The following is a 16,659-nucleotide window of genomic DNA, read 5'->3' on the forward strand; positions in this document are numbered from 1 at the left end:
GATCTCAGTACAACTTTATGGTGTCATTAATGACGGTTTTCAGCACGAAAAACAATAAAGCCCTTGAAATGGTGTTCCTCAAGGTACAATATTAGACCAGCATTATTGCCATACGTTTAACAATTTGCCGACAGTTGATTGAAAGATTAATCTATATCATTTAATGGACTTACATATGAAGATGTGGAAAGAGCTTACCAGGTTGATTTATTTAAATATTAACCCACCAGCAATCATCTTCGCACATCGCTGCAGAAACATCCTGTCCGTGTAGCTGGGTATCCAGCTCCCGCCGCTGTGGCTCAGCACACCGCCGGTAGGGGTCGCTCCTAATCGTGCCATGCTCACAGCCACGTATTCAAGATGGACAACTGCGACCCATGAAACCTGCAACAGAAAGAGGTAACTTTCGAAGTAATATAGATTGTAAGGAATTTAGCACTATTATTCTCTTAATGAAAAGTGATAAGATAATAAAGCAATACCTAACTCATCTTTCCTCCAGTATATCACTATCACGGTGTGATTAAATAGATGACATCCTCTGGGAACCCCAAGAGTGATGCGAGAGTGCGAACGAAAAAGAAAAACATGGCCAAAAAATAGATTCTTCATTTGTGTCCCTTCACATTGTCTTCTTTGATATTGAAATTGACATTGGCATTCTATGACATTACTCATTAGTATTCGTTTTCCGATATTTTTTATCTTTCTATTTCTTAATTGATTTGTTCATTTGGCAGTTTTTTGTACGATTTAACTAAAATGATCTGAACGGCCAAAACTGATCCGCACAGGGAACTATTCGTAACAGGTAATAATATAATTCCAGACGAACACTTTAATTCCGGAAAACCTTAATTTATCTTAAAATAGATTAACCAGATGAATCAATATTTGTAGGTATGGTATATCAAATGATGATGAATATATAGGAGCCCAATTCTGCAGAATTCTGGGGATTCTACCAGAATTCTGGGAACCCGAGCCAGAACGCTGCCAGAATTCTGGGACCCTGAGCCAGAATTATGCAGACATTTCTTCGAAGAGACATCTAATTGCAACCTACGTATTCACTATCCTTTGATATATCATATCTACAAATATTGATTCATCTGGTCAATCTATTTTGAAATTATTAAGGTTTTCCTGAATTACAATGTTTGGACGGAATTATACTGTCACCTGTTTCGTACGGATGAAGCTTCTTACACTTTCAGGGATGTCGTCCTCGTTGTGAAGCATCCTGAGCGGAACGTCTGGCTCTGTGTCCAAGTCCGCACTACAGCCCCACGGGCCGTCATCGGAGGCTGGGTAGATCACAACATCTGTAGTTTCAACTGAAGAAGATATGTAACATACATTAGGGATGGGTACCGGAACAGAAAATTCAGGTCCAGGTACGGTTGGTCCAGGTCCAGAGGATCAGGTCCAGGTCCGGACCTGAACTTGGACCTATTTATCTGTGAAAACTTATAATTATGAATGGGCGATACTAAAAACAACGGTCCATTTCGCTACAAAGGGTTCTGTTTGGTGGAGTATCCGACGCCCATTTGCTTTTAAAATTTTATTTTCGTGTTAACTTAAAAGGCAACAACAGATTTAACTGTAGACACTTGGTAAAATGACTGTCAACTCTACTTCGCTCTCCTGTTATTTTTTGGGGGACAGCAAGCCCCCAAATACATGAATGCCTACCAATATAATCTGTTCATTGTTCAATGGGTCCAACATCCGGTTCACTGATTTTTTTTCAGGTCCGGTTTTTGTGGACGGGTCTAGCAAGAAAAACCAGTTTTGTACCCGTACACCGTACCGGTACCCACCCCTAGTATACATGCAGATGAACATATTTCAATACAGGGACGAAAATGGCACCAATACTGGTATGTTACACCGAAGGGCGATTATACCGGCTATATGAATTTAGATACAGACACAAAGTTTTCGCTCCATTTGGAGCCTGCAGTGTTTTCGACTCTTTCATACCTATAGAAGCCTCTTTCTTGCCAAATGCGATTAAAATCCTGCGGAGCCTAGACCTTTAGCCAAAAAAGGAAGATTTTGGTATCGGCTGTACCCCTAGTATGACGTGTTCGGTCCCTGACCTAGTACCTGACATCATCGGGTTTAAAATGGCGCTATCGCTATGACACTCTGGGTATCGTTGTACTGTTGTAGAAAAAATTGCATCGGACTTTTCGGACACTAATCATATTGAGCTACTGTGTGGGGCGAGTTGTTACAGCCTGGAAGAAGATCCTAACACCTTAAATCTGCCTATTTCTTCATTATTAGTCTCCTGTGACCTTTAATAGAGATGGCAGCTTGAGTTTCTATATCGAGTTGCCATACAGCCCAGCTAGCAACAACACGTAACGTTACTCATAACCAATACAGATACAAGTTCCTGATAAAACTTAACATAACCGTATCTTCAACACTGAGCCACTGTTGAGAAAGTCATGACATGTTTGCTTTGATTTGTTCATCGAAACCAGCTCCATCTTTCTTCAGGTTCTAGTAATCTTTTTCTACTCTATTTTCTTGTTTGAGTACACATTCCTAACCCCCTGTATATACTACAGTATATATTACCAGTTTTCAAATGAATAACTCGCACGTCTTCCTCGAAATAGTTACTGTAGTGATTGCGTGTTTCTATTGTGAATTATTGATAACCCATTGATCTTTTTATGTTGGTAAAACACAAGTGTCAGAAATGGATACCCTGTCAGAAATGCACCCACTCAAGGAGGATAGTTGTGCTCCAAGGAGAGCCAATATCTTTGGCACTTTTCAATGACCACTTCGATTGGCTTTAGTTGATTCAGCATGTGACCTTCGAGCTCGTCTTGGTTATGATTGAATGAGTGGTTAAATACGTACGAATATGGGGCTAAGCCAAGACTAGCATGCAAGGAACCGTTCAGAGAGGAATAAAAAGGTGTAGAGAATGGAATAGATGGGAGGATGGTATCAGAGAATGGACAGGCATGGCATTAAGTGGAAAAACAGAAAACAAAGAAGGGTCGAGGTAACAGTTTGCCAGATTTTCTGTGGTGTCCCAGGGGTTAAATAGTTAAGGGATAGAGAGAGAGAGGGGGGGGGGGGGTCTCAAGATCTGCTTGGAGAGCCAATCACCATTCCACTAGACTAGAATTTCTGATGACTCTTCAGTTACCAAAATTGGATTCCATAAATGAAACATAATGCAAAAGACAGATGTGCGTTTTAACAGACAGTGAACACACAAAACAAGGGAAATTCGTAGCCTTCATAGCAGGCTCTCTGGGCCATTTTGGTGGCTTATCGGATACACCTTTAGCTTCTTCTTGTATTGCGTCGTTTTTGCAGCAAGGAGATGCTGCTATGTAGGGTAGGAAAATCGTTCTTAATCTTATCTTAAATACTCTATCGCTCAGCGACCGTAGTCTCTACTGGAAAGAGGGGTAATGAGAGATAATATTATCACAGATCTCCTTTTGTCTCGGTACCTTGGTCCACAGATTTGTCGATAGTCCAGGCCTCCTGTCCGTCGCCCATGTAGTAGGACCGTGCGCACAGTGCAGGCGGGACTGCCGTGAGGAACGCTGCCTTAAACCCGACCCGATCCATCCCCCTCCCGATGGCCGGCGCCAGGTCCATCCCGTACAGCCGCTCCATCCCCCTCCGGAGGTTCCGCAGGATTTTACTAACGGTATCCAGAACGACCTGCGGGAAGATGCAAGCCAAACTTTACAAGAACTATTTTCAACATATGCTACCTTGTAATTGGGGTTTCTAGTGGCACATAAGTAACCCTCAATGCTGTAGCGTATGGTATACGGGTACATTTTTACAGGGAGAGGTTGCTAGCCCTTCCCCTTGACGTGCTTTGGGTACCTCCTCGAACATGGGACCTCTTCCCTCTGAAAGACGGCTGCTGTCCCAACTGAAATGCCCTACCCGGGATGGAACCTGGGTCTCCTAGTAACTAATTGGAACCAGAATAAAGGGACATCCCTTATAAACAATGTACAGAATGTGACTTGCTGGTCACACTACGTATTGTAAAATTATAACGTTACTTGTATTAGGAAATTTCCATAGCCAACGTTAATCAATTGAGGCCATATATAAATGCAATGTGTTAAGTACTATATTTTGCTGCTTACTCAAAGAAACTCGCAACTACAAACCAATTGCAACAAACATGACAAGAAAGGCCATAATAGAAGCTGCTTTGAAAATAGGACATCTTTTCGACGTACCTCTGTGGGTGGTGTTCCCTTTATCTCCGCTGAATGTTCAGACCCACCGTACGAAGATGTCCCCTGTGTGGAACTAAGTTGTTTCGCCATCGCAATACTGAACGGTAATACTGACTGTCTAGCGCTGCGAACCGTAATACTGGTTAGCAGTCGTCCACGTCAAACCATGTTGACGATTATAATTCGAGCCCCGGCGATGTATATATAAGGCCTCGGCAAGCAAATTTTCTGCGTGACATCCCCTGCATACTCAAAATCTAATGCGAGAGCGCAAAAAGACACATTTTGTCTACATTTTTAACATAGAGGCCGTTAATATTGTAGCAAAAATCGATGCAAAACTTGGTATCACATCAAACAAGTCCCTTTATTCCCGGTGCATTCAAAAAGTGCACAAAATGCCATTAGTATGGTAGCCTTGAATTACATACCAAAATAGGTAACTACACTCAAGGTTACCACACTAGTCTAATGTTCCTTCTACAACTGCCAATTTAAAACTGCTTTCACTTCTATAATCACTGTTCAATACTACGTCTCTCTAGTGTCACTTCTACAGCTACGCTCATGGCTATCACACTAGTGTCACTTCTACCAGTACAAACAAGGCGACCACACGATATATTCCCCGTTTTCTTGGCATGTTGACAATCTCCTGAATGGTAGAATATTTCTTCCTTGTCGAAATCAATGCGCGCTGACACCATCAATAAAATCTACTTGCTATGGCCTAAGAGACCACACATAAAACCTCTGTACATTAAAGCGTCGCCACTTGCACATGTTCACCCATATCATTGTCACGACATCAACACAGGAACAGTAACCTTGTCACGACATATGAGATCTGACTGTTCATTTGCATACGCGTTTTAAGTCTGTGTTATATTTATACTGGCGCTTCATTGTCACATGTGGTAATACTCTTAATGTGATCAAAGCAAAAGCCACGGCGTGATACAGACAGGTTGTGATTAACGGTAATTAACACTGCCCCGGTGATCTCCGCAATCCTAACTTCCATTGGGGATGATTTCAAAGATTTAAAGGTTCAGCAATCATTTTGAAAAAATGGTGGAGGCTACTGGTCTGTTCATAATAAGGCGAATCACGATTCTATCTAAGTGCGCATGCGCAGTGAAATGTATTGTGGGTAATATATATTAAAGGTGAAGGTCACATACTTGTGGACAACTCGTATCTATACATCATTGTCTCGATTAGCATAAGAGTGTCCAGACTTAATTGTTTTGTTTATGTCTCAGGGGACTTCACCTTTGACATATTACCCACAATGCATTCGACTGCACCTGCGTACTAAGAATCGTGGACCTCCTTCTTTGCTTTGAAGAAACATTATTCCTAAAAAAAACAATAGCGGGAAAGTATGTTTATTAACAATTATTTTTCATATCGAAAGATTGTATGACTATCAAAATGAATCGTAACTTAAATTATTTTATTAGTTTTAGTAGGTCGGCTCAGTCTGTGATGGACATGATCTGTGATATAACAGACGAAGAACTTGGAATAAGGAGTAAAGGAAATTTCGAAAACAATGAACCTTCCGGAATATCCCTTATCTGCAAGCACCATGTCAACTTTAATAAGGGCTATCATGATCGGGATCCAAAAAGGGAACAAGATGAGCTTGTTCGGCGCCGACGATCCTTACTAGCCTGGCGGAGACAAGTGCGAAGGTCGTGATCGGTGTTAACGTAATGTGGGATTTATCTGGCCTCCACGCAAGGAAAACAGGCGTGACGTAGCTGGTAGAGTGTTGGACTGGGAACTTAGAGTTTCCTAATCGATAGGTACCGTGCACCCGACGTTGTGCCCTTGGGAAATGCACTTTACTCGATCTTTCTCACTTCACCCAGGTGTTAAAATGGGTACCTGACTTCGGTCGGGGAGATGATGTACTACCTTTGCCTTTTGTCTGTACTTTGAATGGGGCACTGTTGAAATAAGTTACCAAAACCAGAGTGCAGTGCCACATTTTCCTCGTCTGTCCGAGAGCAAATTTGAAAACAAAAGCAGGGAAAACAGAGTGGTACACCTGAGCTTGACTGTACCGTAATCTCACGGAAAACAATCGTTTCAAGAACGCAATGCCTGACACAAGCTATGCACTAATAATGAATTATACCTGTGTCTGAGAGGGTTTGTAAATATTGCTCCTGAAATGCTGTGTAAGACGAGTCATTTTATCTCTAATTGTCCTTTTTATGATGATATAAGAAACCAATTATTTTTATGAGTGTTTCCAAAATACACGCTTACTTTCTAACTATCCCTGACAATGAGAAATCAATCCTATTATTAAAATCAAAGAACCCACAAATCATAGAGGTGGATAAATTCGTCTTCCACTGCATAAAGATAAGAAGCCATCAACCCAACAAAACTAGTGTAATGTACACTAAGTCTTAAGTAGCACAACATTAGCTGCTCTGAATGTAGTTCTTAGCACCATGAAATTTGTACTTTCCTTATCATACGTGTTGTTTGTATCTGCAATTAGCCCTCGGGTATGAATTTGCAATAAACATATTATATTGAAGATCACCGTCGATAGAAGAAGTCAAAACATAGCTCAAGGGCACAACCCGCCGTACACACGTCCGTACGTTTTTTTGGGAGGCCACGTCCGTCACGTATTTCTGAAAACGTTCAGGCTGTACAGGGCAGGCTCGTCGCCCGTACTGGCACGTACGGGGGGGGGGGGGGGCGAATCCGCAGCATGATGGCACACAAAGTTTTGCCTACAAGTCCTACGGCATGTCTGCATGCTCCAAAATCCACCGGATTCCTTACAAGTTGGTACGGAGGTGGTACTAACCACTTACGGATCCCAAAAGATCGCCCACGTTTTGGCACCTAGACAGCACGTACTGTTTGCACGTACAGCGGGTTGTGCCCTTAGCTTAAAGGTCCTCGGGTAAAGCCACGCATTTATTGTAATCGGATGATGAGATTTAGATAGCTGGCGCCGAAAGAGTGAATATATGGTACTTAGACATAACTCTGATTTTGTAAGCTGGCGTCGACGGAGTGACTTACATAACTGGTATTTCATGTGTTAAAGTATCAGAAGGCCGCGTGACAAAGTTTCGATGTTCTGTTTTTGCTTTGCGACTACATGGATTTAGCTCGGGTCCCACTTTGTTCGAACTATTTATCTTTTATTCTTCAACAGAACTTTGTATTTATGTTTACCTTCAAGAAAGGGAAACATCTTTTTTTACCTAGTTTCTTACTAACAAGTTAGGTCAACGACAACGGCCAAAAAGTAGTTACTCAAACAACTAGCAACGGTCAGACGTTTCAACTGGCATCCACCAGTTTTCGTCAGTGACACTGAAGTGATCTGGAAGAAACAGGCCTTTTTTACCCTAACTATGAATGAAGACAATTTTAGATGTCCAATAGGAAACGTTGTATTGTATTGTATTGTATTGTATTGTAATTTTAGGCTGAAGACAATTTGGATTCCAATAGAAAACAAAAGGAAAGGCAAAGTCAAGCTGAAGACAATTTTAGATGTCAATGGGAAACAAAGCTAAGACACAGTTAATGCAAATGAGTTAATTAGCTACTGTTGTCTTGGTTACAGGAGCTAAGTGTTTTGTGTTCTGTTGGTGGGGGGTGGTGGTGTAGTGCCAGATCTCAAGTACGAGATAGTTCCATACGTAGACCACCCTTCCTGTTAAGGGTGAGATTGTATATTCTCTCAAACACCCTGTGGTGTTCGAGTTCGTGATGTAGCAAGTGATAGGAATGAGGCTGGTCACCATGTATGTGAGTGTGTTTGAATGTGTTAGAATAAACAGCGTGGTAGTTTGTTAGGCTAGACCATATGAATGAAGACATTGTGTTTAATAATAATAATAATTGTTTGCAAATGTTGCCTTTCTAGTTGATTTGCCATTGTTGGCTTCATGTAGTTAATTATAATCTGCCAGTTTTTGGCTTTTCTCTACATGTACTTCTATTGTTGACCAATTAGGTCAGCTTCTTGACTAGAATTATGTTTTGCTGTATTAAGCAATTTTTCCACCATTTGCATGTTACTTGCAATTAGCCCTCGAGCAATAGCTTGCAATAAACTCATCATTATACTTGCAGATGAGTTAACCGGCTATGGGAGCGGCCAGGGAGCCCCATACGAGCGGCCCCACACAGCGACATGACTTTGAACTGCAGCGCGATGACCATGGTTGCAGACGGGAGGGTGACGTCACCATCACTGGTGCTCACGGGGCACTTGTCCGCAGCCCTCTCGATAACCGTGTCGTATTTGCCGTCTGCGAGTGAAGGAAATTATAATAATGATTAAGTAAAATTAAGCCCGTAAATTGTATGAGACACAATGTATAATGCAAAATTGTATGAAATACAATAAAATTGCGAAATGAAATTATATAGAGAACAATGTATAATACAGCACATTCTAGGAAACTATACTTCTCTGTACAATATCAATGTACTTTGTCGCACGAGATGAAACTATACAGTTGTAGATCATTTTGCGGAATTTCAAGCACTTGGTACATTTACAGTCCCTTATGTTCCTTATGTGTCTTAATGAAGAAAAAATATGATTTAAAGAAAGAAGAATGATTTGAAAAAAAAGTCTGAAATCATTCATTTAGATCTTATGTATGTAATGCAGCTGAAATAAATATAAAAAGAAAAGGCCAACATGGCCAGCTCTGCAAGGTCAAATCACATACATTAACGAGTTGTAAGTCGAGGATATACATGTACACATTAGACATTAGGCCATGTTGATTTGATTATATGGATGACATCCTCCGGGAACTCCAAAACTGATGCGAGCGAATAAAAAAAAGGTTGGCCCAAAAAAAAATAATCCACCAAACAGATTCCTTTGTAGCAAAATTGACCAATTACCATAGTTTTGAGTATTGCCAGTTCTCAAGTTTCCACAGACAATCAGGTCCAAGTTCATGTCCGGACCTGGAAATGATCCTCTGGACCTGAATTTTCTGTACTGGTACCTCCCCCAACCAACAATAGATTTTTTTTTCTTTCTGTCCTTTCACATCTTATTCTTTGACTTTAGATTCATTTTTACATTCTATGGCATTAGTTATCTGTTTTCTGATACTTTTTTTATCAATCTACGGAATATTTGTGCTCATTTTACAGCTGCTTTGCACGATTTTTTGAAATGGCCGAAAATTGGTGCGAGCGCGGATGTCATCCATATAATCAAATCAACGTGGCCTTACAAATGAAAAAAAATCAGTTCACTACTCTACCGATTCGTCCCAAATTTGTTCAAGTTCCCGATCCGTTCCTGTACCGTGGTTCACAAGGACAGCTGTCGTCGAAAACTAACATTGCACATGTGGGCCACGGTACTCTTTAAGTACCAGGACGGGACGATTTAACATGACGCACCTCCTATGTACTCCAGGATAACAGGAATATCCTCGGGTCCACAGTTGGGATTCGGTGCTGTGATGTTGGCCACAGCAGGCTCCATGTCGGAATACATACTGCAAAAACACATGTACATGAATAAGATCAGTAATCATAAAATAACCAAGTTGAAACACTTAACGACAATCTAAGTGTATAGTACCAGAAGACAGGACTACTTTGTGAGGCCATTAAACACACACAGAAGCAAACCGTTCTCCTTTTCCAGCTTACTCCTCTGGCGTGTTATCTCAGTCTCCAAGCAGCCGTGTCAGCTGGATGAAAAAAGAGAAGAATTTGGCCAGATAGGGACAATTAAGTTGCTACGGGATTCCAGTCAGTCTTTTGAAGTCTATCCAGTTCACTCCTAGGCCAATTATTCCACCAAGGCTTTTATTCCTAACTATGCGGCTAGGCGGGAGTCTGGTAGAGACTACGTACGCTTTCTATCTGAGTGTATATTTGGCCAAAATCTATTTTTCTAGCGACCTGTGGAGCCTGGTAGAGGCTACGAGAACGCCACTCCGGCAACATCAGACGTTACAATTACAAGAAAAAAACTAAGAGAAAGAACCTGCAGAAATCTTCGTCCAGTCCTATCTCCTGCAGGAGTCCAGGTAGTCACGTATTTGCTTCCGCATGTCTAAGTCCATGGACTGCACACACTGCTCAATATCATCAGCGTCATTACCCTCAGCGTCACGTCGTTCACGGATAACTGATACATACACATAATACATACACATATTAAAGGGAATCACATCCCGAGAAACAATTGCTCTGCTTCTGCAGATTCTATTTTTACCTTCACCAGAATGGCAAGGTTATGTTTTGTGTCCTGTGTCTCTATATATAGGTCAACAGCATATGACTCGAGTAGCTGTAGATGGAAATTTATGATATTTGGTATTTGAGTAGCAGTTACAGAAATGAAGGTCCTGTTCGAAAATGGTTCACCTGGCACTTTCCGTCGGCACTGCAGCGAGGCGAATGTGTTTGTGTGTGTGTTTGCGTACAAGATAACTCGAGACGTTGTGGATCGTTTTGCATGATTTTTGGTAGTTATGTGGGGGTTGGGAAAATGAAGGTCAAGTTCGATAATGGGTCTCCTAGCAGCGAGTAACGGTACTGCAGGGGAAGTTGAAAGTTCTTGGTAAAATTTTCCTGATGTGCCAGGTTCATGATTTTTGAGTACTTCAAGTTTGGTGGGTTTTGTTCTAGACTTTGAAAGGGCATAACTCAAGAAAGGTTGGACAGATTGTCATGATAGTTGATGTGTAAAGTTCAAAAGAAAATCAAGAAGTCAAAGAAGGCGCACGGGAAATCACTGAAAAACGAAGACCTTGCCCAGTGGCACAAAGGTATTAAGGTATCAGACTCTGTAATCCACATTAACGGTGTGAACAGCAGTGATCTCAAAGGTACTGCTAATGCAATCAACAAATCACTAGCCGCTGTGATTCAGTCCTTGCCTCCGATCGACTTATCACTGTTACCATCGTACCTGCCGTCACTCCCGGCTCCTTCAGTACAGCCCTGGGATGTTTACTCTAGACTCCAGAAAGTAAAAACCAGGAAAGCTGCTGGACCGGACGGTATCCCGGGAAAACTCCTCAGGGAATTTGCATATGAACTGAGTGGACCACTTTCTGACGTCATCAACTCGTCTCTTCTACAGGGGAAAGTACCTGACGAGTGGAAAAGTGCGATCGTGGTGCCAGTGCCCAAAACAAAACCGCCCTCTGTCGATCAACTTCACCCAATATCATTGACTTCCCTGTTGGCCAAAATCGCTGAAGGATTCATCACACGGTGGACTCTGTCTGACATACTACCCCAGATCGACCCCCAACAGTTTGGATGCCTGAAAGGGAGATCGACTACGCACTGCCTGGTGGACTTAACCAACGATCTGTACAAGGCGTCAGACAAACCGGGAACCCTGTGCTCATTGGTATCTACTGACTACAGCAAAGCGTTCGATCGGGTAAGCCACACGTACCATCGCTGTAACCCGATTGATGGAGATGGGTTTGCGTCCGTCTCTTACGTCGTGGATCATTGACTTCCTTACGGGGAGACGCCAAGTCGTCCGCTACCAAGGAACCCTCTCCGACAGTGCCACCATAACGTGCGGCCTACCACAGGGAACTCTTCTTGGGGCTTACATCAATAGTGCGGCGCGTCAAATCTCAGCAAAAAGATGGAAATTTGTGGACGATTTAAACCTGTTAGAGATCAGAAATCCCACTGTAACACCTTCGTCCCTGCAAAACGACCTTTCTGACCTGGAGAAATGATCTTGTGAAAACAGCATGGTACTACATCCTGGAAAATGCCAAGTTCTACATGTGAAGTTCAGCAAATCAGTATCCATACTATCTACCCCCCCCCCCCTCAAATTCAACAACAACGAACTACGACAGGTTCAAACCATGAAGATTCTTGGCGTCTTGATGCAGTATAACCTGAAGTGGAATGCCCACGTGGACTACATGTACTCTAAATCCAGTCAGCGTTTGTTCTTTCTCAGAAAACTCAAACACTTCCACATCGGAATTGAAGACCTTGTGATCGTGTACACCACCTACGTTCGTCCGATCATCGAGTATGCAGCACCGGTGTGGCATCCCGGACTGACAACATCCCTGTCCAACAAACTCGAGAGAATCGCACGCAGAGCGGTGCGGATAATCCTGGGAGCTAACTACACCAGCTATGCTGAAGCCTGCTCACAGCTTGGCCTACCCTCACTTCACCAGAGGCGTGAGAACTTGACACTAAAGTTTGCTAAGTTCCTTCTAACATCCAACCTGTACTGTCATCTCCTGCCACCGGACAGACACAGTATTAGTGGCAGACAGACCCGCTCCTCAAACAACTTGGACTTGGTTCATTGTAGAACAGAGCGATATAGAAACAGCGCCGTCCCATATATGGCACGTTTGATCAACACATAGCCCATCAACGTATAATGTTGTTGTAAATAGCTCAAATTTACTTTTAACGACGGTGTTACGTATTATTGTTTTGAATTTTAAATTGTAACAAGTTGTATACTTCGCATTTGCTTATCCTATAATCATTTTTGTGTAAAATAATGTACAAAAAGACATGTCAAGCAGTGCAATACAGACCTTCGGGCTGCAAGACCGCTTTTAATTTGTCATTCTTGTTGAATTGAATGAATAAACCAATCTAACAGTTACATGTGTTGATAGTTTGGGTGATAATTTCTATAATCAAGTTACATGTATTAGAATGATAATCCGTAGCTTATTTGCATAAATAATCAAGGGAGTTTACAGATCTCCTGCATTACTTGATAAGACCTAATTTGGGGCCCGGGGGACAGTAGCTGCCTTCTCAGGGCTTTTGAATGTTTTTGATTGTTTAATTTTCAAAGAAATGGAGAAGGGGTCATGGCAAGGCTATGGGTGGTAGATAGAATGTTGCTCTTGAGGCCGTAGGTACCGTAACTGGAGTAGGTTTGGGCCCAGAGGGTCATTTCTGGAACATGAACGGACCGGTTTATATAGTGCCAGACTTTGATTTGATTTGATTTATTCGGCTGTATATAATCATGAGAAATACAGCCAGGGCTACCCAACTAGCCGGAGGCTATTTTCAAGGGCTAGCCCTGGTAACAATACAATATACGTTATACAATAGTATACAATATACAACGGTATTAATGATACATGTAACTTTGACTACAGAGGCGATCCGTGTGCCAGACTTTGAAAGTGAATAACTTAACGACTTAACAAGGGGTTGACGGATCGTCATGATTTTTGGTATGCAAATAGCTTGAGTCACGCTTCATATAGTTAGATATTAATTATGCAAATCAAAATCTAATTTGTATAATTAAGGAGGAAAGTTTAAACCCACTATATAAAACAATTGTAGGACTATTCCAACATGTAGCATTTGAAACTGACAAAGAAGACACTACTCCAGATAAACATTATGCAAATGGAGACCTAATTTGCATAATTAATGAGAAAATGCTATAATCAGTTGTAATTGACGGGAATTTCTTACTTGTAGCATTTGTAAGTTATGTACGGGTGAGCCTTGACCAATGATTATGCAAATTAGGGTCTTATCTACTTAAATTATTCTTTCTTAAGATAGCTTGAGTACGTCAGTTATCTGGGCGGAGGAGATTTTTGTCTACAAGCAGACTTTTCAGCCAGATGAAAAATGAGAAGAATTCGGCTAAATAATTTGCCATGGGATAGTGTGGTGGTTCTGTGGCCTTGTTTATGAATAAGCTTTAATCACTTTGATGCTAGAAGTCAGTTGAGATGGATAAAAGGGAGTTTTCAACCGCTATATATGCATTTTCATGCAGCCGTTTAATTCTGGTAGGTACTCTGGTAATACATGAATGAGACCTTTGCACTCTCCATAACAAGCCTTGATTATTTGGCGAAGGTACGTGTTTCGTGGAACTCTAGTTCTTAGATAAAAACCTGTTGTGGCAAATTGCCAGCCTGACATTGTTGCCACCTCCGAGCAAGCTCCAGGCAATACATTATTCTACATTGGGATTATGACAAAAATGTAGGCCTGGCCTTGAAAATAATAGTTGTATATTGTAGTATGTGGATGTGTAAATCGTTGTTCATCAACTCTCAGCATTTATAGTAACTTGGACCAAAAACTGACCCGAAAAGTCAACAATTATCCCATTGGAACCTAAGCTTACAATGTTATTATCATTCCTATCATAGAGCTCGTAATCTTAAAGAAAATAACATTCGAATGAAAAAATTCTTACTGCAGTGTGGACTGGGGTTCCCATTTGTGGTCAGATACATGCTGCCTTGTGAGTTTCGGTAGTTGATGGAAGGATACCCCATTGACGAGCAAGCACTGTGAAAAAAAACATGCAAACAACTACGTTATGTCAAGAAAAGGTCGCTTAGCTTAGCCTATACTGACTTAGTTTTTATGGATGACATCCTCTGGATCGGGAGACCCCAAAACTGATACGCGAGGACGAGAAAAGAAAAATCCACCAAATGAATGCTGCTAAATCAAAATACTAAACATCTAGTCCATGCATTTCCAGGCTTAGCTTGTCTTATGTCCATCTTAAGTATTAAACACTGTAAGAGACAATCGTCGCCATTTAGAACAGGTGAAACCATCAATGGTTGATGCGCGCGCGGATGTCATCCATGAAATTAAACAACATACAAGATTTAAGGGTTAATGACCCGTCCCGAGGTGTATATGGTGTCATAACGCCTGGTCCTTTGCTATAAACACCGAATAAAAGGTTTTATGAGGCGGTTATAGCAAAGGACCAGGCGTTATGGCACCATGTACACCGAGGAACAGACGGGTCATTAACGTTATTATCATATAGCCTACCCAAACTTGCAAACTCCTATATGACGCATAGATCCCTTGGTATTGAACATGTTAATTCCTTTGTCGAATTTCTGAAAATTCACATTTGTTCTTTTGTACATACATTTGTAAGGAGATTACAGATTACATTTTGAAACCAAAATTTCTACAGAAAATATTCCACACATTGCAGTCTTTGGCTTTTTAGAACAACAAAACTCATTATCTATGTCAGGAGCCATTCCCCCTTGCAGTCTGTACTTATTCCTTGTGCTCTGGCATATGTTTCGCTCCTTTTTATTGGCCAATTATATATATACATGCATATCCCTTACTTTCTTGTGTGTATCGCTCCTTCTGATTGGTCAGAATGAATCGACACCAGCACCGGTGTCGATTTGCATCGACACTGGTGCCGGTGTCGATACAAATCGACACCGGTGCCGGTGTCGATTCATTTTGACTAATCAGATGAGCGATACACACCTGCCGGCCTGGCCGGAATCTATGTGTTACGGCGTCATAATCAACGTGGAACGGGGCCTTCTGATTGGTCCGCGGCGCCTGGCTATATGATAATACATGATCATCCATCCGTACCATCTTGAGCTGTTAAAATGCAAATAAATCAAGATACGCACAAAGCTACTAAAAACAGAACCTTCTGGCCGAAGCTTAAGGTAAAAACCTACCCGTTTGTTAGACTGCTATGGTCGCACACGTCGCAATTCGCACGGTTCTTGAAGAAAGTTTGCCAGTTTGAACAGTTGTAGGCCGAGAACTGACACCCCGAGCTGATGATAGACTCGGTATAGAGCTCGTAAGCCCGACCGTGGCTGCAGCCGAGTGTAACTATAGAAAGGAGAAATGTTAAGAAAATTTGATAAACATTTGTGAATTGAATTTCATGTTGGTAATTCAATAGTAAATTGGTCTTTTTACACAGCTAGGACTGTGCATTCGCCAATGTTTTGGTACCGCATCCTTCCCAGTGAAGCGACACCTAGCCATGGGACAGAATAACAAGTCTTGACAAAATATAACAAATAAAACCAAGTCCATTGCAAACACTACAGGCTCAGCTCTGCGCATCATCTAGCACATATGAGCAGACGACATGCCAAAATACTAGTACGTACGAATGCAGCAAAGAGATCATGACTCATGAGATACAGCTGTGAACAGCAGAACAACGTCAACTACAATACTCCGTCAGAAAGTGACCCGTCTTCTCGGAGTTAAAAACGGAGGTAAATGCTATAAACGTATAAGGACTCACATCTACCACACCCGGGTTGATTCCACCCTTCGTTTGGGTAGAAGTCAACGTGTCCCATTGGCTCCCTTTTCCCCCACCATTTCATGTCTGTGTGGATGACGTCAACAAACATGGCGTCACCTCTGTCCAACCTGTCTTCAGCGTCAGCGCTTTTGAACCATGGGCCTGCTGGGTCCAATCCTACACAATAAAAATGATGTTAATAATGATGATAATGACGATGATGATTAATCTAGCACTCAAACTGACAGTTTGATGCCTAGCTTCGATATGTTAATTTTGATTATAGGGATGGCATCAATTTTT

General features: G+C 41.7%; 2 protein-coding genes across 3 annotated transcripts in view; both read right to left on the minus strand.

Moving 5' to 3' along the window:
• Nucleotides 1-4,653, minus strand: part of LOC118426550 — a 5,793-nt gene extending 1,140 nt beyond the window's left edge. Inside the window, exons 1-4 of the mRNA XM_035836041.1 lie at nucleotides 4,257-4,653; nucleotides 3,501-3,717; nucleotides 1,213-1,340; nucleotides 228-387 (exon numbers count right to left, since the gene is read on the minus strand). Of these exons, the coding sequence (XP_035691934.1) occupies nucleotides 228-387; nucleotides 1,213-1,340; nucleotides 3,501-3,717; nucleotides 4,257-4,346 (595 nt within the window). The 5' untranslated portion in view covers nucleotides 4,347-4,653. The remainder of the gene's footprint in view (nucleotides 1-227; nucleotides 388-1,212; nucleotides 1,341-3,500; nucleotides 3,718-4,256) is intronic.
• Nucleotides 1-16,659, minus strand: part of LOC118426514 (coiled-coil domain-containing protein 157-like) — a 1,184,186-nt gene that overhangs the window by 1,120,612 nt on the left and 46,915 nt on the right. The window lies entirely within an intron of this gene.

The sequence above is a fragment of the Branchiostoma floridae genome, chromosome 11, assembly GCF_000003815.2.
Source record: "Branchiostoma floridae strain S238N-H82 chromosome 11, Bfl_VNyyK, whole genome shotgun sequence".
In the NCBI taxonomy this organism is placed as follows: domain Eukaryota; kingdom Metazoa; phylum Chordata; class Leptocardii; order Amphioxiformes; family Branchiostomatidae; genus Branchiostoma; species Branchiostoma floridae.